The sequence below is a fragment of the Papio anubis genome, chromosome 14, assembly GCF_008728515.1.
Source record: "Papio anubis isolate 15944 chromosome 14, Panubis1.0, whole genome shotgun sequence".
NCBI classification, from domain to species: domain Eukaryota; kingdom Metazoa; phylum Chordata; class Mammalia; order Primates; family Cercopithecidae; genus Papio; species Papio anubis.
Genome location: NC_044989.1, coordinates 25973433 through 25994425, shown reverse-complemented (window position 1 = coordinate 25994425; position 20993 = coordinate 25973433). Strand labels below are relative to the sequence as shown.

The 20993-nt window shown below is 47.7% G+C and overlaps 2 protein-coding genes across 21 annotated transcripts in view; one reads left to right on the top strand and one right to left on the bottom strand.

Moving 5' to 3' along the window:
- The window catches only part of ADGRF3 (adhesion G protein-coupled receptor F3), a 41317-nt gene extending 29006 nt beyond the window's left edge, over positions 1 to 12311 (top strand). For 7 of the 17 annotated variants that reach the window (XM_031655019.1, XM_031655017.1, XM_031655015.1 and 4 more), the window contains 11 exons: positions 2977 to 3043; positions 3483 to 3626; positions 4090 to 4263; positions 4520 to 4583; positions 6223 to 6432; positions 6943 to 7086; positions 7273 to 7469; positions 7724 to 7903; positions 8787 to 10169; positions 10621 to 10662; positions 10753 to 12165. In XM_031655019.1, the coding sequence (XP_031510879.1) occupies positions 4096 to 4263; positions 4520 to 4583; positions 6223 to 6432; positions 6943 to 7086; positions 7273 to 7469; positions 7724 to 7903; positions 8787 to 10169; positions 10621 to 10662; positions 10753 to 10914 (2550 nt within the window). In that variant the 5' untranslated portion in view covers positions 2977 to 3043; positions 3483 to 3626; positions 4090 to 4095 and the 3' untranslated portion in view covers positions 10915 to 12165. The other 10 variants (XM_021924665.2, XM_021924664.2, XR_002516577.2 and 7 more) reach the window with 10 other exon arrangements.
- HADHB (hydroxyacyl-CoA dehydrogenase trifunctional multienzyme complex subunit beta) overlaps positions 12136 to 20993 on the bottom strand; it is a 53951-nt gene continuing 45093 nt past the window's right edge. For 2 of the 4 annotated variants that reach the window (XM_017947372.3, XM_009183824.4), the window contains exon 16: positions 19135 to 19579. In XM_017947372.3, the coding sequence (XP_017802861.1) occupies positions 19544 to 19579 (36 nt within the window). In that variant the 3' untranslated portion in view covers positions 19135 to 19543. Of the gene's footprint in view, positions 12330 to 19033; positions 19580 to 20993 lie in introns of those variants that run through there. The other 2 variants (XM_021924673.2, XM_003908369.4) reach the window with 2 other exon arrangements.

Sequence of the window (20993 nt, the reverse complement as noted above, 5' to 3'; positions counted from 1 at the left end):
CACCTCGGCCTCCCAAAGGGCTGGGATTATAGGTATGAGCCACCCTGCCTGGCCATTATCACCTATTTCTATCTTATGGATACGAAAACTAGAAGAAAGTTCCTTTGTTGAGAAAATTATTCTTTTTAGGCCAAACTTAAAAGTTTTTAGACAGTCACATTTATTTCCTTTTTGACTTCTCAGTTTTATGTATTGTTTAAAAAACCTTCCTCTGTTTAAAATTATTTTATGAAATAACTTGATAATGTTTTCTAGTATTTTCTCAGATTCTTTTTTACATTTAAGGCTCTAGGCCAGTGCAGTGGTGCACACATGTAATCTCAACTACTTGGGAGGTTACGGTGGGAGGATAGCTTGAGCCCAAGAGTTTGAGGCTATGGTGAGCTATGATCATGAGCTTTGATCATACTACTGCACTCTAGCCCGGGCAACAGAAGAAGGCCTTGTTTATAAAAGAAAGAAAAAGAGTGAGAGTGACAGCGAGCGAGAGAGAAAGAAGGAAAGACAGAGAGAAAGGAGGGAAGGAAAGAGCAAGGAAAGAAAGAAAGAAAAGAAAAAGAGAGAAAGAAAGGAAAGAAAGAAAAAGAGAAAGAAAGAAAAGAAAAGAAAGGAGGGAGGGAAGGAAAGAAGGAAGAGAGAGAGAGAGAGAGAGGGATGGATGGAGGGAGGGAGAGAGAGAAAAGAAAGAAAGAAGGGAGGGAAGGAAGGAAAGAAGGAATGGAGGGAGGGAGGAAGGGAGGGAGGAAGGAAGGAAGGGAGGGAGGGAGGAAGGAAGGGAGGGAGGGAGGGACAGACAGACTGGTCACGGACCTGTCCGACTGTGATCAGAGCCAGTCCTCTCAGCCACCACTCCCTCGCTGCGCCTGCCCTCTCCTCTCCGGGTCCTGGGTTTCCACCTCATTCCCAGCTCCCATCTCCTCCCCCTCCCTCCTCCTCCTGTCCACCCACTCACCCCCTGCTCTGATCACAGTCGGACAGGTCCATGACCAGTCCTTCCCTGCCTGCCCCAACCCCCTATCTTCTAGCTTTGGCAGATAGCCCAAGGGACAGACAAGGAAGGAAGGGAGGGAGGGAGGATTCTAGTCTATCTGGAAATTATTTTAGCGTAAAAATCAGCTCTCATATTTTTATCTTTTCTTTGTTTTTCATTTCTAACTTTGACTCTTTGATCAATGATCCAGCTTTTGACGAGTTCAGAACAATCCAGATTTCCCAGGTCCTTGGGAACATGACCGAACCTGGCTTATTGACACGTTGCTGGTTGTGACTTCAAAACCCTAAGACTCTGAGCTTTTGGTCCAGAGCCCAAGAGGAGCCTCGGCACTATTCTCACTGGGGGCATGTGGGCTCCAGGTGGCCCCCACGGCGACCTGGATTCCCATTTGACTCAGAGTCACAGGCTGTAGCGCTTCCTCTGTAAGTTCAGCCCTGGCTCCCTCCCCTCTTCCCTCCCATCCCATCTGCATACTGCGCTGCCAGCTCTTCCTTGCAGAAATTTGCATCATGGGCTTGTAGGGACTGCTTCACTGAGCCATGGTCTGTTCGGCTGCCCCTCTGCTGCTCCTGGCCGCAACTCTTCCCCTGCTGGGGTCACCAGTTGCCCAAGCATCCCAACCTGTAAGTGAAACCTGGGTGAGACCCAGGGAAGGTCTGCAGAGAGGTAGTGGGGAAAGGGCTGAGGGGAGAAGAAGTAATACGTAAGGAAAGTGGATGCTTTGTTATGAGATCTCTGAGAACTCAATTTTATTTTCCTGGGTGTGGGGGATAGCTCTTGTTTCCTTATTTGAGTCCCTGTAAACTCCTATGATACCTGCTGTACTTTGGATAAAGGCTCGTCCAGTCAAGCTGGCCATTTAAAAAGAAAAAGAAAAACTTTGCAGATTTGGGAACTACTGGCTTAGAGGATGGGAGAGAATCTGAGGAAAGACATCAGAGTCTAGAGGGTGCTTTTCCATCTGTGTTCTCCTCACGGACAGCTATATCTATGCCTATGTCTACATCTATATACCACTAAGCCTAAATCTATCTGTATTGCTAAATCTAAATCTGTCTTTATGTAAATATATATATCTGTATCTGTATCTAAATCTATCTATATCTATACCTTTTTTAAGACATGCTCTCACCATGTTGCCCAGGCTGGACTTGAACTCCTGGGCTCAAGTGATCCTCCCACCTCAGCCTCCCAAGTAGCTGGGACTGAAGGCACGTGCCATTGTGACCAGCTTATACTCATGTCTTATCCATATTCGTTTCTGTATCAAAATCTGGTTTTGGGTAGATACCCACACGCACACGCAGGTGCATATAGACAGGGCTCAGGTCTGTGACACTGTGAGCCCCTCCATATTTCCTGGAGGAAGGGCTGCCTGGTTCTGTCTCCTTGGCCCAGCTCCTTCCTCACCTCCCTACCAGACAGACCCTTCCCTGCCTGCCCCATCCCCCTATCCTCTAGCTTTGGCCGATGGCCCAAGGGACAGACAATGTGGGTCCAGACCTCCACCGTCACCCTGTCAGAGGAGGAGTTGGTGAGGAAATAATGTACAGGAACCAAAGACAAAGGAAAGAGGCTGCCTTCTTCTCACCCTGCTGTCAAATCCTACAGAAGGAATAAACTCCCCAAGCGCCTGGGCCCCAGCCAACTCTGTCCAGCTCCACTGCTGGAGCTCCAGACCCAGCCATTTCAATTAGCCTAGAGGCCCAGGGACAGGTAAATGCAGGAAGGAATTAAACAAAGCATGTTGACTTCCCAGGGCGTGCCTGGTTCCTGGTCTTGGGTGGGATAGCAGGGTTCCTGGGGTTGCATCCCTGGCACCCACTAAGAGAAGCCTGCTTTCCCTTCCTGATGTGTACCCTTGATTCCTGGCAAAAAGAAGAGCTGGTTGAGACTGAGTTGTGCTGGCTGAGACTAGTCGGGCTGGCCCCTGGGGTGCCTTTGGAAGGGACTTGAGGTCTCTCCTCTGTGTTCTATTCCAGGGACAGAGTCAGGCTGGAGGGGAATCTGGATCTGGGCAGCTCCTGGACCAACAGAATGGAGCAGGAGGTGAGTGAATGGACAGGAGGAGGAGGGAGGGGGAGGAGATAGGGGCTGGGAAAGAGGTGGAAACCCAGGACCCGGAGAGGAGAGGGCAGGCGCAGCAAGGGAGTGGTGGCAGAGAGAGAGGACTGGCTCTGATCACAGTCGGACAGGTCGTTGACCAGTTCTCTAGCAGCGAGGCCTGGAGATGAACTCATTGTCTTTGGAGCCTCATCCATAAAATAGGTGTTGCTGGATGGATGACGTGAAGCTATGTATCTGAAGCCACCGTGCCTAGGGGAGGACTTGTTCCCTTCCTGAGCCCTGTCTATATGCACCTGGACAGCCTGTGGGAGGGGGTCGGCTCTGCATTCCTGGGACTGGCCAGCTAGATGAGAGACTCCAGAGGGGACCGGCTTGTGGCCTCGCTGCCTGTCCTCTCCAGCTGTCCCCTCTGCTCCTGTAGAATCAGCACTGGTCTCCGTCTATGTACATCTGGACTTTTCAGATAAGACCTGGCCCCATGAAGTCTCCAGGACCCTGACTCTCCCGGCTGCCTCAGCTTCCTCTTCCCCAAGGCCTCTTCTCACTGGCCTCAGACTCACAACAGGTACCACTTGCATGGGAAGGGGGCTGAGAGCGAATGAACAGGGGCTCCCGGGCCTCCTGCAGCCAACTTGCCTGAGATGCTGTGAGTCCCTCTATATTTCCTGGAGGAAGGGCTGCCTGGTTCTGTCTCTTGGCCCAGCTCCTTCCTCCCCTCCCTACCAGACAGACCCTTCCCTGCCTGCCCCATCCCCTATCTTCTAACTTTGACTGATGGCCCAAGGGACAGACAATGTGGGCACAGACCTCCACCTTCACTTGTTCCCTGGCCCCTGAGACATCTGCTGCTTCAAGCGCTGACTGAGGAGACAGTCCTGATGCATGTGCCTGACTGAGGCACCTGTAGCTTGGAGATTGGTCCAGATACCCAGCCCTAAAGCCTCTCAGGCATCAGGCAGGTGTTCACCCTGCCCACCTAGCTTCCTCAGACAGCCTGCCCAGCCCCTCTTCCCTTCTCTCTGTCACAGAGTGTAATGTCAACCACGAGGGGAATTTCTATTGTGCTTGCCTCTCTGGCTACCAGTGGAACACCAGCATCTGCCTCCATTACCCTCCTTGTCAAAGCCCCCAGAACCACCAGCCTTGTGGCTGCCTTGTCTTCAGCCATCCTGAACCCGGGTACTGCCAGTTGCTGCCACCTGGTGAGGAAGGTTGGGAACTTGGAAACCAATGACCTTAAGTGAAATGAATGCTCTCAGTGTGTTTTTCCTCTCTGAACCTGTAGTTTGGCCAGCTGATCCAAGCACAGCTGCTCCTCTGGGTGGGAGAAAAAGCCAGCCATCACAGCAGATCACAGGCCCTGAGCTTGGAACCTGAGTAGGGAGACTAATGAGGGGGGCCCCAGAGACATAAGGACAAGGAGAGAATGTGCTGGAGTAACCCTGCTTTTTACCCTAGGAGGCAGGAAGCAGTTCCAGCAGCCCCAAGATGCCTGGAGGAGGGAGAGGCATAGACCAAAAAGGTTCTCTCTTTGGTTTCCGATAACAGATAGAGTCTTCCAGGCTGGATTGCAGCAGCCACATTCAGATGCCCATCCAGGGACAAAAAGAAAAATTTAAAAAGCTAGGGAGGGAGTGTGGAGGAATGGGCTCCAGAGTCGGGGGGAGCGATTGCTCAGCTGCATCTGAGGGCCATGAGTCCCTCCTCCAGGGTCCCCTGTCACCTGCCTCCCTGCAGTCCCTGGGACCCTCAGCCTGAACTCCCAGCTGCAGATGCCTGGTGACACACTGAGCCTGACTCTCCTGCTGAGCCAGGAGGCCACCGACCTGAGCTGGTTCCTGAGGCACCCAGGGAGCCCCAGTCCCATCCTCCTGCAGCCAGGGACACAGGTGTCTGTGACTTCCAGCCACGGCCAGGCTGCCCTCAGTGTCTCCAACATGTCCCATCACTGGGCAGGTAGCCAGTCTGTCCTCTCCTTGCCTCCTTTCTCCTTCCTCTTACTTCCCTTCTTCCTCCTCTTCCTTCGCTGCTTTCCTTCACCTCTTCTTCCCACGCCTCCCTCCCTCCTCCTTCCTTCTTTTCTTTCCACTTCTTTCTCACCCTTTTCATCTTTCCACTTACCCATTCTGGGGAAACAAAGGCTAAGAGGTCCCTTGGTGTGAAAAATTGCAATGTGGAAAATTCTTTTTTTTTTTTTTTTTTTGAGATGGAGTCTTGCTCTGTCGCCCAGGCTGGAGTGCAATGGCCGGATCTCAGCTCACTGCAAGCTCCGGCTCCCGGGTTCAGGCCATTCTCCTGCCTCAGCCTCCTGAGTAGCTGGGACTACAGGCGCCCGCCACCGCGCCCGGCTAATTTTTTTGTATTTTTTTTTAGTAGAGACGGGGTTTCACCCTGTTAGCCAGGATGGTCTCGATCTCCTGACCTCTGATCCGCCCATCTCGGCCTCCCAAAGTGCTGGGATTACAGGCTTGAGCCACCGCGCCCGGCCTGCAATGTGGAAAATTCTAAAAATGGCCAGCTGTTTTCACTGTGGTCTGGGACTTCTGAGACCCTTTTCAGGGTTTACAAAGTCACAACTATTGTCCTAATATGCTAAGATGTCATTTACCCCTTTCACTCCCACTCCCTCAGGTGTAGACAGTGGCCCTTTCCAGAGGTTACAGGGCCATCATAAGATTGAATGCAAAAGCAGATGGGAGAACCCAGACATGGGCGAGATTTGCAAACATGTAAAAAAAAGTCACTTGTCTAATTATGTTTTGGAAAATGTAGTTACTTTTCATAAAAATGTTTCTGTTAACAAAAATACTACAATGTGGAGAATGTGGAGGATATAGTCTCAATGTCTGCTGAGAACAGATCCATGTTTTTCAAGATGCTAAAATGGCAGGGGTGGTGCAGGAAGGGCATCTGCTCTAGGGAGAGCATGAAATTCATGGGCATGGGCTGATAAAAAAGAGATCTCTTCTACCTCCTAGAAATCCTTCTTGGGGACAGGGAATACCCACCAAAGGGGCCATCCTGGGACCTTGCTTGCTGGGGTTAAGCACTGGGTGGCAGGCAGAGGACGGGAGCAAGGCTGTGGCTTGGAAAGTAGCAGCGATTCTATGGTGCAGCAGGGCCCAGAGGAGCCACATAGCGCAGCAGACACGTGTCTGCAGGTGAGTACATGAGCTGCTTTGAGGCCCAGGGCTTCAAGTGGAACCTGCACGAGGTGGTGAGGGTGCCCTTGAAGGCGACAGATGTGGCTCGACTTCCAGACCAGCTGTCCATCTCGTGTGCCACCTCCCCTGGCTTCCAGCTGAGCTGCTGCATCCCCAGCACAAACCTGGCCTACACTGTGACCTGGAGCCCTGGAGAGGGCAGCAAAGGTATGAGAAGGGGCCAGCAGTCAGGGGTCAGAGGGACCAGGGGGCAGCTAGTCTCCTCCAGGCAACTGAGTCTTTAGCTCACGAGAAACAGAGGCCACAGTTCAACCAGAGAGTGGGGTCCAAAGCCCACACTGTTATCTACCCCATCAGAGCCTTGCCACGTCTATTGCCATAACATAACTGCATGTGTAGAGGAAACTTTTGCAAAATGCTGTTATCTACACAATCTCATTTAACTCTATGGAATTCATTTGATGATAGTCCCCATTTTACAAATGTGGAAATGGTGGAAACTGAGTCCTAGAGCTTGTTAGAGACCCCACAGTCCCCTCCAGCAAAATCCAAGCTCTCTTCCTCTGCCCAAGTGGAGCCCACACATCATCTGGCTCTTCCCCACTGCTTCCTCTGTTTCTGAATTGCTAGAAAGACTGAAACAGCATGTCAGAGCCTGCTGGGTTCCAGGCCTGTCCTTGGCCCAATGACAGTTCCCTTCTTTCGTTTTGCCCTCAGCCTCCTCCTTCAACAAGTCAGGCTCTCAGTGCTTTGTGATGGCTGTTCAGCACTGCCCAATGACTGACACCGTGTACACTTGTGACCTGCAGAGCCCTGGCCTGGCTCCACTCAGGGTCCCCATCTCCATCACCATCATCCAGGGTACGTAGGGCTTGGAGTCCAGTGGGCGGGTCTCAGCTGCTTGCCTTGGGAGCATGGGCTCTCTTGCATGGCGCATCCCTGCCCTGGGCAACAGGACCAGGCTTCGGGGCCCGCACATGCTTCTGCCCAAGAAGAGGCTCCGGTGAGGCTGTGATTGCTGAGTACCCCCTGCTTGTCATTCTTCAGATGGGGACATCACCTGCCCTGAGGACACCTCAGTGCTTACCTGGAATGTCACCAAGGCTGGCCACGTGGCACAGGCCCCATGTCCTGAGAGCAAGAGGGGCATAGTGAGGAGGTTTTGTGCAGCTGACGGAGTCTGGGGGCCTGTCCACAGCAGCTGCACAGATGCGAGGCTCCTGGCCTTGTTCATTAGAGCCAAGGTGAAGCTTCCACCCTGCTGCCCACATGCCCCCTCCACAGCCCACCCCAGCCTCTCTAGGACCCAGCTTGCAGACCCTTTTCCCCGAGGCCCAACCCACAAGCTGCTCAGCTTTTCTGAACTAGAGCCCTAGCAGAGCCAGGAAGTAGGTGTGGGAGGGCTCAAGGGGGCCAGCAATCTCCATGGGGCTAGGATGCTCTTCTCAAACCATCATTCTACTACGTGTCCCACTTCCTGCTGTCTTGTCTGTCTCAGCTGCTGCAGGCAGGCCAGGGCAGTCCTGCTGAGGAGGTACCACAGATCCTGGCACAGCTGCCAGGGCAGGCGGCAGAGGCAAGTTCACCCTCCGACTTACTGACCCTGCTGAGCACCATGAAATACCTGGCCAAGGCAGTGGCAAAGGCCAGAATACAGCTTGACCGCAGCGCCCTGAAGGTGAGATCTCTGAGCCACAGTGGTTGCCAGCTGGGCAGTCGGGGTGAAGATTCCCCATCTGTGGGCACTTCTGTCCCTCTGACATCACCATGGGCTGTCGGGCAGCAGACCTTTCCAGAGTCCGGGGTCCTGCTCCTGGTCCATTTCTTCTCTCAGACACCAGCCTCTGAGGCTGCAGAATGGAGAAGGCCTGGCGCTGGGAGCACATGGGGGCTGGAGGCAGGAAAGGGTGTGGAGACAGGAGGCCCGAGGCGTGTGTGCGCAAGCAGGCGTGTGGCTATGACACAGACAGGAAGTTTCCATGAAGACACTGAAGCTCTTCTTCCATGAAGAGCCCGGCGTTGCCGGGCTCACCTAAATCGGCTCTCAGTATGGGCATCCGTTGGTGACCCATGAGCTGCAGCCAAAAGTGTAACAAAGGGCAATGACATTACACACCGTTCATGCCTGGGAATACATAGCATATGGGAATGCACAGACATGCGTGTGGCCGTCACCTCCAGGACACGGTGCCCTCTATCACTGCTGGTCACCATTCCTAGCTTTGCAGACCTGGAGGTGCCAAAGAATGGGAGAAGTCCCTTCTGAGAACCTGGGTGGCCCCAAGGGATGGAGGGGGAAGAAGGCTTTTCAGCAGAGGGACTGGGTGCAGGTCAGGGGACATATCCTTAAAGATGCCCCAAGGTGGTTGGCCGAACAGCTCCCCGTTCTTCCTGTCTAGAAAGTCTCCCTTCACAGGCCTGTCTTCCTCTCCCTTTTCTCTCCAACCTCGGGTCACACCCTGGACTGGGAAGGGAAGGTGTGGGGCTGTAGTTCTCACTGCCCCCGGCTCAGTCCTGTGGGCACCAGCAGACGGGGCTCATCTTTCTGTTGGGTGCTGCAGAATCTCCTGATTGCCACAGACAAGGTCCTAGATATGGACACCAGGTCTCTGTGGACCCTGGCCCAAGCCCGGAAGCCCTGGGCAGGCTCGACTCTCCTGCTGGCTGTGGAGACCCTGGCATGCAGCCTGTGCCCACAGGACCACCCCTTCACCTTCAGCTTGCCCAATGTGCTGCTGCAGAGCCAGCTGTTTGGACCCACGTTTCCTGCTGACTACAGCATCTCCTTCCCTACTCGGCCCCCACTGCAGGCTCAGATTCCCAGGCACTCACTGGCCCCACTGGTCCGTAATGGAACTGAAATAAGTATTACTAGCCTGGTGTTGCGAAAACTGGACCACCTTCTGCCTTCAAACTATGGACAAGGGCTGGGGGATTCCCTCTATGCCACTCCTGGCCTGGTCCTTGTCATTTCCATCATGGCAGGCGACCAGGCCTTCAGCCAGGGCGAGGTCATCATGGATTTTGGGAACACAGATGGTTCCCCTCACTGTGTCTTCTGGGATCACAGTCTCTTCCAGGGCAGGGGGGGTTGGTCCAAAGAAGGGTGCCAGGCACAGGCGGCCAGTGGCAGCCCCACTGCTCGGTGCCTCTGCCAGCACCTCACTGCCTTCTCCGTCCTCATGTCCCCACACACTGTTCCGGAAGAACCCGCTCTGGCGCTGCTGACTCAAGTGGGCTTGGGAGCTTCCATACTGGCGCTGCTTGTGTGCCTGGGTGTGTACAGGCTGGTCTGGAGAGTCGTGGTGCGGAACAAGGTCTCCTATTTCCGCCACGCCACCCTGCTCAACATGGTGCTCTGCTTGCTGGCCGCAGACACTTGCTTCCTAGGCGCCCCCTTCCTCCCTCCAGGGCCCCGAAGCCCGCTCTGCCTGGCTGCCACCTTCCTCTGTCATTTCCTCTACCTGGCCACCTTTTTCTGGATGCTGGCGCAGGCCCTGGTGTTGGCCCACCAGCTGCTCTTTGTCTTTCACCAGCTGCCGAAGCACCGAGTTCTCCCCCTGATGGTGCTTCTGGGCTACCTGTGCCCACTGGGGTTGGCGGGTGTCACCCTGGGGCTCTACCTACCTCAAGGGCAATACCTGAGGGAGGGGGAATGCTGGTTGGATGGGAAGGGAGGGGCGTTATACACCTTCGTGGGGCCAGTGCTGGCTATTGTAGGTGTGAATGGGCTGGTACTAGCCATGGCCATGCTGAAGTTGCTGAGACCTTCGCTGTCAGAGGGACCCCCAGCGGAGAAGCGCCAAGCTCTGCTGGGGGTGATCAAAGCCCTGCTCATTCTCACACCCATCTTTGGCCTCACCTGGGGGCTGGGCCTGGCCACTCTGTTAGAGGAAGTCTCCGTGGTCCCTCATTACATCTTCACCATTCTCAACACCCTCCAGGTAGGTGATAGGGGGTGGCTGTGCTTTTTGCCCTTTTAGATGGTCTAAGTCACTGCCGATCTCTTCTCTAGGAGGTATCAAGGCGTAGCAGAAGAAACATAGGTTCAGGAATTTTGGAAGGCTTAGGAGTGGATCCCAGTTCCTCCACTGAGTAGCTGGATAACTTCAGACAAATTATATAACCTCTCTGAGCTTTAGTTTTCTTATCTGTAAAATAATAGCTGATTTTGTTGGAGAACTCAGGAAATTATCAGTACCCAATCCTTTACTATCCCTTTTATAATGATAACAATAAGAAAAGCATCTGAAATAGATCCTATGCACCAAATGGTGGTAACAAAAATTGAGACAAGAAGCCTTTGCATGTGAATTATACAGGACAGAAGGAGCACGTTGATTCAGGTAGATCCCTTCCTCCTTGACCAGCTTATCCCCATGTCCCTCTTCTCAGGGTGTCTTCATCCTATTGTTTGGTTGCCTCATGGACAAGAAGGTGAGTCTGCCCACCTAACCCCCTGCCTCACTTGCAGCCCACAGGCCGGGGCTGTGGCTGGCATAAGTGGAGCATTTACCTCTCCCACAGGTACAAGAAGCTTTGCGCAAACGCTTCTGCCGTGCCCAAGCCCCCAGCTCCACCATCTCCCTGGTGAGTTGCTGGCTTCAGATCCTCAGCTCTCCCTCTGAGAGCATGTCAGAAGGCATTCCACGGCCTTCCTCAGAGGACATGGGCACAGCCAGAAGTTGAGAGAAGACTGGGGTTGTTTTTTAGAATGAGCAGGTTTCAGGTTCCAGCTCCCCACCGGTGAAATGAGCAGCCTGGTCAGAGCAGTCAGGATCAGGGTCCCGGGTTCCTGATTATCACCTGGACTCCTGCTGATTCTCTTGTCTCTGGTTTCTCCATCTAAAAATCTGCCTCCAGTTAGCATTTGAAGGAAAAGTGTGGGATCAGAACTCATGGGAGTTACTATAGCGGAGAGCAAAATTTCTAGGATTCCTGCAGCCCAGGCAGGAGTGCATGTGAGAAAGTAAAACGGATACAACTTCTTCAAGGGAGAGTTGACAATAATAATAATCACCCTGCAATTGGGCCTTTCCACCCCTTCCTAGTCCACAAATGAAGGCTACATCTTGGAACACAGCAAAGGAGGAAGTGACACTGCCAGGTGAGAACTAGACTTTCTCAGGGGCAGTGTAAGCAGGGTGGATTGAGAATGGTGTGGCAAAGGCCAAACCAACTTTGCCAAACTCCTGGCAAAGTTCTGGAGAGAAGCCTCCTCTTTCTATACTCAGCCCACACCAAAGGGTAGGAAACAGGTTTTTCTAGGGTAGCCATTGCTAGATGGGTGGGGGACGGTGGAAATGTCAGAGAGCAGAAGGCATAGCTAGCACCTTCTCTTGCTTTCCAAGAAAGCAAGAAGTTTCACCACACCAGTCCTTGACTCAGTTTCTCTGAAAATTCCTTTTCACATTATCACACTTCTTATTATCATGAGAGTCATGCCTTGAAGGGATTGCCATGGGTGGGCTTGGTATCCAGAGGGGAGGGCAGCCTGCAGAAGTTGGGCGCGGTATCCATTCACCACTCCCGAGCTCTTTCACAGGAAGACAGATGCTTCAGAGTGAACCACACACGGACCCATGTTCCTGCAAGGGAGTTGAGGCTATGTGCTTGAACCCACCAGATGAGCCCTGGCCCAATGCTCTGAACTCTTCCTGCCTCCCGGAGCTCAGCCCTTGATAAAGTCAGGCTTCTATTTCCCTTAGTCACACTCATTTATCTTACAGCTCACCCCTTCTCATTTCTAAAGTATCCAGCAAGAATAGCAGGAAAAATTAGCTAAAGGCACCTAATGAATAAGGCTGCCTTTGCTCCAGAAATAATCAACAGATATCAAAGTGCATAATAATTACAAGTAAACTTTCTCAACCAGTTTTTAACTATAACAATACATGTTGTGAATGAATATGTTTGATAAAAATGGTTTTAATTGACCTATTCAGTGATTTCTGATGATTTCTTTTGCAATAGTTATGAAGAAAGGACGACTTAATTGACAGGAACCTCTGATCTTCCAAACATTGGAGATGAAGGGCAGGACTTGGTTTGTCTCTTCTCAAGTTTAGGAAAAGATGAAGTTAATTGGTCCCTCTTTCTCTAACCTTTAAAAAAAATAAATATAAAATGTAAGTTTCACAACCATATCCATGTATAGAAAGAGGTATTGATTGATATGAGCACATTGTAAGAATAGGTTATACAAATTTAAAGTTTAATATAAATTTATATCAATTACTAGCATTTAATTTATATTTAAAAATTACTACTAGATATAGAGAAGATAGATTTAACAAAATCTTTTTGAAGAGACCAAGATACCTATCTGGCTGAATTAACTTAGGGAATTCACCAGAGGAAGATACAGGATTCTGAGAAATTTTTAAACTAGATACACGAAAAAAGTGATGAATCAGTCTTTGTTAATTATGCAATTCATGGATATTTTTTATAAAATGGGATGGGGGCATTTTCTGCTAAAACAAAAATGGATATGCTATCACGTGCTGTTGAAAACACTTTTCTTACAAACACCATGCTCTCACTTAATGATTAGTGTGAATATTTCAATTGTGTATAAATTGGCCCAAATGTTTCTATAAGTGGATTCATTATCCTTTCAAAGAGGAGCCACCACAGGATACAAAATTAATGTGCAAAAATCACAAGCATTCTTATACACCAGTAACAGACAAACAGAGAGCCAAATCATGAATGAACTTCCATTCGCAATTGCTTCAAAGAGAATAAAATACCTAGGAATCCAGCTTACAAGAGATGTAAAGGACCTCTTCAAGGAGAACTACAAACCACTGCTCAGTGAAATAAAAGAGGACACAAACAAATGGAAGAACATACCATGCTCATGGATAGGAAGAATCAATATGTTGAAAATGTATACTGCCAAAGGTTATTTATAGATTCAATGCCATACATCAAGCTACCAATGAGTTTCTTCACAGAATTGGAAAAACTGCTTTAAAAAGTTCATATGGAACCAAAAAACCCGCATCTCCAAGGGCAATCCTAAGTCAAAGGAACAAAGCTGGAGAGGCATCATGCTACCTGACTTCAAACTATACTACAAGGCACAGTAAGCAAAACAGCAGCTGGTACTGGTACCAAAAGTGAGATATAGACCAGTGGAACAGAACAGAGTCCTCAGAAATAATACCACACATCTACAGCCATCTGATCTTTGACAAACCACAAGAGAAACAAGAAATGGGAAAAGGATTCTATTTTAATAATGGTGCTGGGAAAATTGGCTAGCCGTAAGTAGAAAGCTGAAACTGGATCCTTTCCTTACTCCTTATAGAAATTAATTTCAAGATGGTTAGAGACTTAAATGTTAGACCTAATACCATAAAAATCCTAGAGAGAAAGGAAAAACCTAGGTAGTACCATTCAGGACATAGGCATGGGCAGACTTCATGTCTAAAACATACCAAAAGCAATGGCAGCAAAGGCCAAAAGTGACAAATGGGATCTCATTAAACTAAGAACTTCTGCACAGCAAAAGAAACTACCATCAAGTGAACAGGCAGCCTTACAGAATGGGGAGAAAATTTTTGCAATCTACTCATCTGACAAAGGGCTAATATCCAGAACCTACAAGAACTCAAAACAAATTTACAAAGAAAAAACAAACAACCCATCAAAAAGTGGGCCAAAGGATATGAACAGACATTTCTCAAAGAAGACATTCATACAGCCCAACAGACACATGAAAAATGCTCATCATCACTGGCCATCAATGCAAATCAAAACCACAATGAATACCATCTCACACCAGTTAGGAGCGTCATTAAAGGGTGGGAAACAACAGGTGCTGGAGAGGATGTGGGAGAAATAGGAACACTTTTACACTGTTGGGGTGGGATTGTAAACTAGTTCCAACCATTATGGAAACAGTAGCAAGCATTCCTCAGGATCTAGAACTAGATGTACCATATAGTAACCATCCCATTACTGGGTATATGCCAAGAGTTATAAATCATGCTGCTATAAAGACACATGCACAGTATGTTTATTCTTGACACACTATTCTAATAGCAAGACTTGGAATCAACCCAAATGTCCATCAGTGACAGACTGGATTAAGAAAATGTGGCACATATACACCATGGAATACTATGCAGCCATAAAAAGGATGAGTTTGTGTCCTTTGTAGGGACATGGATGCAGCTGGAAACCATCATTCTTAGCAAACTATCACAAGAACAGAAAACCAAACACAGCATGTTCTCACTCATGGGTGGGAACTGAACATCAAGATCACCTGGACTTCGGGGAAGGGGCATCACACACGGGGGCCTATCATGGGGAGGGGGATGGGAGGATTGCATTGGGAGTTATACACAGTGTAAATGGCGAGGTTGATGGGTGCTGGCCGAGTTGATGGGTGCAACACAACAACATAGCACAAGTATACATATGTAACAAAACCTGCACGTTATGCACATGTACCCTAGAACTTAAGTATAATGATAATAAAAATAAATAAAATAAAATAAAAATAAAGAGACCATATTACAACTGGGGGCCCGTCATGCTTTGTTTCTAAACCCTCACTCCTCAGCCCTGTAGGAGGCAGGTGGTGACTAAGATAGGGCAGGCTCTGCCTTGTAGCATAGACACCTGTCAACTCCACTTCATTTCACTTTCACTTCATTGATAGTTACAGTTTTCATTTTAAAAATTACAAAAGTATCTTTTGGTTACAAATCCAAATAATACTCTTTCACTTTAGAAGCAACAGGGTCCCCTTTCTGAGTGCGCTTCTGTAGATATATGTGCTCTAATTTTCCTTCGCAATTGTTTGCACGTACTCAATGTATGCTCTGCTGGTAAAAACACACAGAATTACACCGGGCACTGTGGCTCACGCCTGTAATCCCAGCACTTTGGGAGGCCCAGGTGGGCAGATCACATGAGATCGGGAATTCAAGACCAGCCTGGCCAACATGGTGAAACCCTGTCTCCACTAAAAATACAAAAATTCACCAGATGTGGTGGCACGTTCCTGTAGTCCCAGTCACTTGGGAGGCTGAGGCAAGAGAATTGCTTGAACCAGGGAGACGGAGGTCGCAGTGAGCCAAGATCGCACCACTCTACTCCAGCCTGGGCAACAGAGAGACTCCATCCAAAAAAAAAAAAAACACCCAAAAAAAGGCCACACCACTGAATATTAACCCATTGTGAGATATATGATTTGCAAATATTTTCTGCCATTCCATAGGCTACCTTTTTACTCGTTAATTGTGCCCTTTTATGCAGTTTTTAATTTTGATGAAATCCAGTTTAATCTATTTTTCCTTTGTTGCCTATGCCCTTGGTGCCATATCCAAGAAATCATTGCCAAATCTAATGTCATGTATTTTCCCGCATGTTTTCTTTTAAGTGTTTATAAAACTGTAAGTTTTAGCTTTTCTCTTTCTTTAGGTCTTTGATCCGTTTGAGTTCATTTTTGTATAGGGTGTAAGGTAAGGGTCCAACTTCATTATTTTGCATGTGGATGTCCAGTTTCCCCAACACCATTTGCTGAAAAGACTGTCCTTTCCCCAATGAATGGTCTTGGCACTGTTTTTGGCACTGTTGTCAAAAAGCATCTGATGGCTGAGTGCAGTGGCTCACACCTGTAATCCCAGCACTTTGGGAGACAGAGGCGGGTGGATCACTTGAGGCCAGGAGTTCAAGACCATGTTGGCCTGGCCACATGGTGAAACCCTGTCTCTACTAAAAATACAAAAAAATTTAGCCAGGCATGGTGATGCATGCCTGTAGTCCCAGCTACTCGGGAGGCTAAGGCAGTAGATTGCTAGAACCTGGGAGGCAGAGGTTGCAGTGAGCCGAGATCGCTCCACTGCACTCCAGCCTTGGGTAACAGAGCAAGACTGTGTCCCAACCCCCACCCCACCCCAAAACAAAACAAAAAAAGCATTTGACTATATATGTGAGGATTTATTTCTAGGCTTAAAACAAACAAACAATTAACTCCAGACTTTATTCAGATTTCACCAGTTTTTCCATGAACGTCCTTTTTCTGTTTCAGAATCCAGTCCAGGATATTACATCACATTTAGTTGTCATGTCTCCTTAGCCTCCATTGATCTACGACAAATTCTCAGCATTCCCTTTTTATGACCTTGATAGTTTCGAGTATTGGTCAAGCATTTCATAGACTGTCCCTCAGTTTGGGTTTGCCTGTTTTCTCATGATTCGACTGGTTTATGGATATTTGGAAAGAATACCACAGAGGTGAAGTGTACCTTGATTACATCTTAGGAGGCATGTGCATCCACATGGCAGCACTGATGATGTTAACCTTGATCACCTGGTTAAGCTGCGGTTTGCCGTTTCTCCACTGTAAGGCTGCCTTTTTCCCTTTCCATACAGTATGTACTGGAGTTGAGTCACTAAGTCCAGCCCACACTCAAAGGGGGTGGGTATGCTCCACCTCCTGGAGTCCGGAGTATCTACGGGTATTATTTGGAATTCTTCAGTAAGGAAGATGTGTCTCTTTTCCCTTCCCTTAGCTGTTTTAGAAACTATTTTTACCTCGTCTGTAGGCATCCTACTTAGTTTTGCTTCTTTTTGAAACTTTCCTGTCAATGATCATGAGTTATTTACAATATTTTGCTATTAAGAGCAATGCAGCTGTGAGTAGGCTTGTACATGTTTCCTGGACTAATGTGCACGTTCTCTTAGGGAGTACTCCTAAGAGCAGAAATGCTGGGTCACAGACCTTGTGTCTTGTATTCAGACGTACAAGAAAATGCCAGATTTTTTTTTTTTTTTTTTTGAGACAGAGTCTCACTTTGTCGCCCAGGCTGGAGTGCAGTGGCGTGATCTTGGCTCACTGCAAGCTCCGCCTCCTGGGTTCCATTCTTCTGCCTCAGACTTCCAAGTAGCTGGGACTACAGGCGCCCACCACCACGCCCAGCTAATTTTTTTTGTGTGTGTGTCTTTAGTAGAGACAGGGTTTCACAGTGTTAGCCAGGATGGTCTCGATCTCCTGACCTCATGATCCGCCTGCCCTGGGCTCCCAGAGTGCTGGGATTACAGGTGTGAGCCACCGCGCCCGGTCCAATTGCCAGACTGTTTTTCAAAGTGGTTTTGCCAATTTGCATTCTCACCAGCAGCATATAAAGTTCTAATTGGTCCACATCCAAGACCAACAGTGGTATTCTCAGTCTTGTTAATTTTTGCCAGTCTGGTAGGTGTATCTCATTATGATCTTAATTTGTTTTTCCTGATTACTACTGAGCATCTTGTTATTTACCATTTGCATATCCTTTTCTAAAAATTGTGTGTTAAGATCTTTTGCCTTTTTTTTTTTTTTTTTTGAGACGGAGTCTCGCTCTTCGCCAAGAGCTGGAGTGCAGTGGTGCAATCTCAGCTCACTGTTAACCTCCACCTCCCGGGTTCAAGCGATTCTCCTGCCTCAGCCTCCTGAGTAGCTGGGATTACAGGCACACGCCACCATGCCCGGCTATTTTTTGTATTTTTAGTAGAGACGGGGTTTCACCATGTTGGTCAGGCTAGTCTCGAACTCCTGACCTCATGATCTGCCCGCCTCGGCCTCCCAAAGTGCTGGGATTACAGGCGTGAGCCACCGCGCCCGGCCAAATGGTCTTTACTCTTATTGATTTGTAGGAATTATTTATATATCCTGGATTCTTTTAAAGCTGTATCTACTATATTTGTTCCACTTTTAGCTTGTTTATCCACCACTCTGTATCATCACATGAAGAACAAAAGTTCTTATTTCAACACAGGGAAATTTATAGATCCTTCATGATTAGTATTTTCAATGTCTTCTTCAAGAAATCCCTCTCTCCCTTCAACCTAAGGTCACAGGGTTTTTTTTTTTTCTAAATTTGAAGGTTTTTATATTTTATATTTAATTTATTTATACCTGATTTTTGTGATATATATGTAAATATAATGGTTTTCAGTATTAAAAACTCACATTATAATTACCAAGGAAACCATGGGGAAATGATGCTGAGACTCTCAAATATCCTTTTAAGAGGTTAGGACTAGGTCTCCTGCCCAATCTGTCCCTGAACTACAGGGTGATTGTGATTCCCAGTAACTTGCATAGACCTAAGCAACAGTCACACAAACGTCCATAAAAAGCAGCCGGTTTCTTTAAACACTAGCATCCATGTTATTTAGTACAGGGTAGCTGTCAAAAATCTGAGAGGATTTAGAGTAGTTGATTAAAATAAAAAACTTCTTTACACTTTACTTAAATCCTGGCTAACAGAAGCAAATCCAAAAAGTGAAATAAATGTTCTGCAGTTCAGCAGTGGGGAAAAACAAAAGGTGCTATTCTAAAACAGCCTGGACTGTCAGGCTGGAAGCAGTGACTTACACCTGTAATCCCAGCACTTTGGGAGGCCGAGGCAGATAGATCACCTGAAGTCAGGAGTTCGAGACCAGCCAACATGGCGAAACACCATCTCTACTAAAAATACAAAAATTAGCCAAGTGTGGTGGCAGGTGCCTGTAGTCCCAGCTACTTGGGAGGCTGAAGCAGAAGAATTGCTTGAACTGGGGAGGCGGAGCTTGCAGTGAGCCGAGATCGCACCACTGCACTCCAGCCTGGGGGACAGAGGGAGACTCTGTCTCAAAAAATAAATAAAATAAGATAAATAAACAGGATTGTCTTTATGTTGCCAGCAGTCTCACCATTGACCAAAATAGTTAGAAGTTATAAATGAATAATTAAAGGCAAAATCTGGTCCTAAGCCAAGAGAACCACCCTCCCCTGACCAATAAAAAATGAGGTAAACAGTTCTCCAATATTTCTCCACTTTATTAAGTTGACCACCACATTTATGTATCTAAACATTTTTTATAAGTTTTCAGTGGTGTTTAGATTCTGAATTATTTTTCCACAATTAGGCACATTGGTTTGTATTTTATAGAGAACACTTATCTTTAGGACACAGATAAGAACAAGTATAATTTGCAAATATTACAAAGATGACTTCCAAATCTCAGCTGACCTCTTTCCCAACTGCAAATACTCATTTAGTCTTTAGTGACAACAGAGACCAAAAACAACCCCCCACACATCTGTGTGTGAGATTCTGGTGGCTTAGAAATCCCTGAAAGAGCAGTAAACTGATTATTGAAAAGCTCAGAACACTGGCAAAGCTTAAGTGCAAAGTATTTAACAGAAGGCCACAAGAATTGTTTTCCTAAGAGGAGCTAGGAACTATAAATGTCATTTAGTAATGCATTGAAATGGCATTGCCTAGTGTGAGTGTTGCACAGAAACTTCAGGTCACTTCTTCTGGATCTATTATTTTGGATAAGCTTCCACTATCATAGCATGGCCCTGTAAAGAAAACAAAGTCCAATTAGAGCAATGAATGGTGATGAATCCAGTTAGTACAGAGACAGCAGAGAACAATGAGAAAAGTACAGGCTTTGGAGTTGGATCCTGGGTCTGCCATTCAATCACTGTGTGATCCTGGGAAACTTTGTAGTCAGTCTAAACTGGAATTTCTTTTACAAAATGGGGCTCATAGTGTCTATCTCATAGAGTTTTTGTGGACATTACATAACATACAGTATAGTTGTGTATGTGTGTATATATATACACACACATATATTTATATACATTCATATATACATGTATACATATATGCATCAGGCTCTGTCTACTACAGAATCTAATTCCTAGTGATGCTCTACAAATGGATGCTGTTAAAATGAGAAATCCAGGGGCTTTTTTAGCTGTGTAAAACAAACATGATACAGCAAATACCAATAAAAGTAAGTTTCTAGAGGGGAAAACTGAGGCTCTGAAAGGTTAAGTGACTCACCCAAATCACAAAGCTATTAAGGTAACAGGGCCAGGATTTGAAACCAGGTCTAGATGATTCCAAAGGCTGGGCTTGTCCCTTCTTCGTGCCTCACTCTGTCACCCAGGCTGGAGTACAGTGGTGCGATCTCAGGTCACTGCAAGCTCCGCCTCCTGGATTCACACCATTCTCCTGCCTCAGCCTCCTGAGTAGCTGGGACTACAGGCGCCCGCCACCACGCCTGGCTAATTTTTTTTGTATTTTTAGTAGAGATGGGGTTTCACCATGTTAACCAGAATGGTCTCAATCTCCTGACCTCATGATCCACCAGCCTCGGCCTCCCAAAGTGCTGCGATTACAGGTGTGAGCCACCGCGCCCGGCCAGAAGTAGAATATATTTTATCCAGCACTATACACAGTACTATGTACTAGCTATGTCCTTAGTTTAGATGAGTCTAAATCCTAGCATATAGTTTTTAGACACCCTGTCTCTAAAAAACAAAAAAGTAAATAAAAGAAACTATTATTTACAAAGTGCCAAGTTGAGCACTGTGCAGGTTTAAAGATTTGCTATGTGGTCTTTGTCCTCAATCAAGTATACACTGGAGTTCAAAACAAACTATTAGGTACTTTGTTTTTTTTTTTTGCTTGTTTGTTTGGTTTTCTTTTTTTGAAACAGGGTCTCCCTCTGTCACCCAGGCTGGAGTGCAGTGGCCTGAACACGGCTCACTGCAGCCTCAACCTCCTAGGCTCAGGTGACACTTCCACCTCAGCCTCCCAAGTAGCTGGGACTACAGGCATGCACCAACACGCCCAGCTAGTTTTTGTATTTTTAGTAGACATGGGGTTTTGCCATGTGGTCCAGGATGGTCTTGAACTCCTGAGCTCAAGCAATCTGCCCACCTCAGCCACCCAAAGTGCTGGGATTACAGGCATGAGCTACCA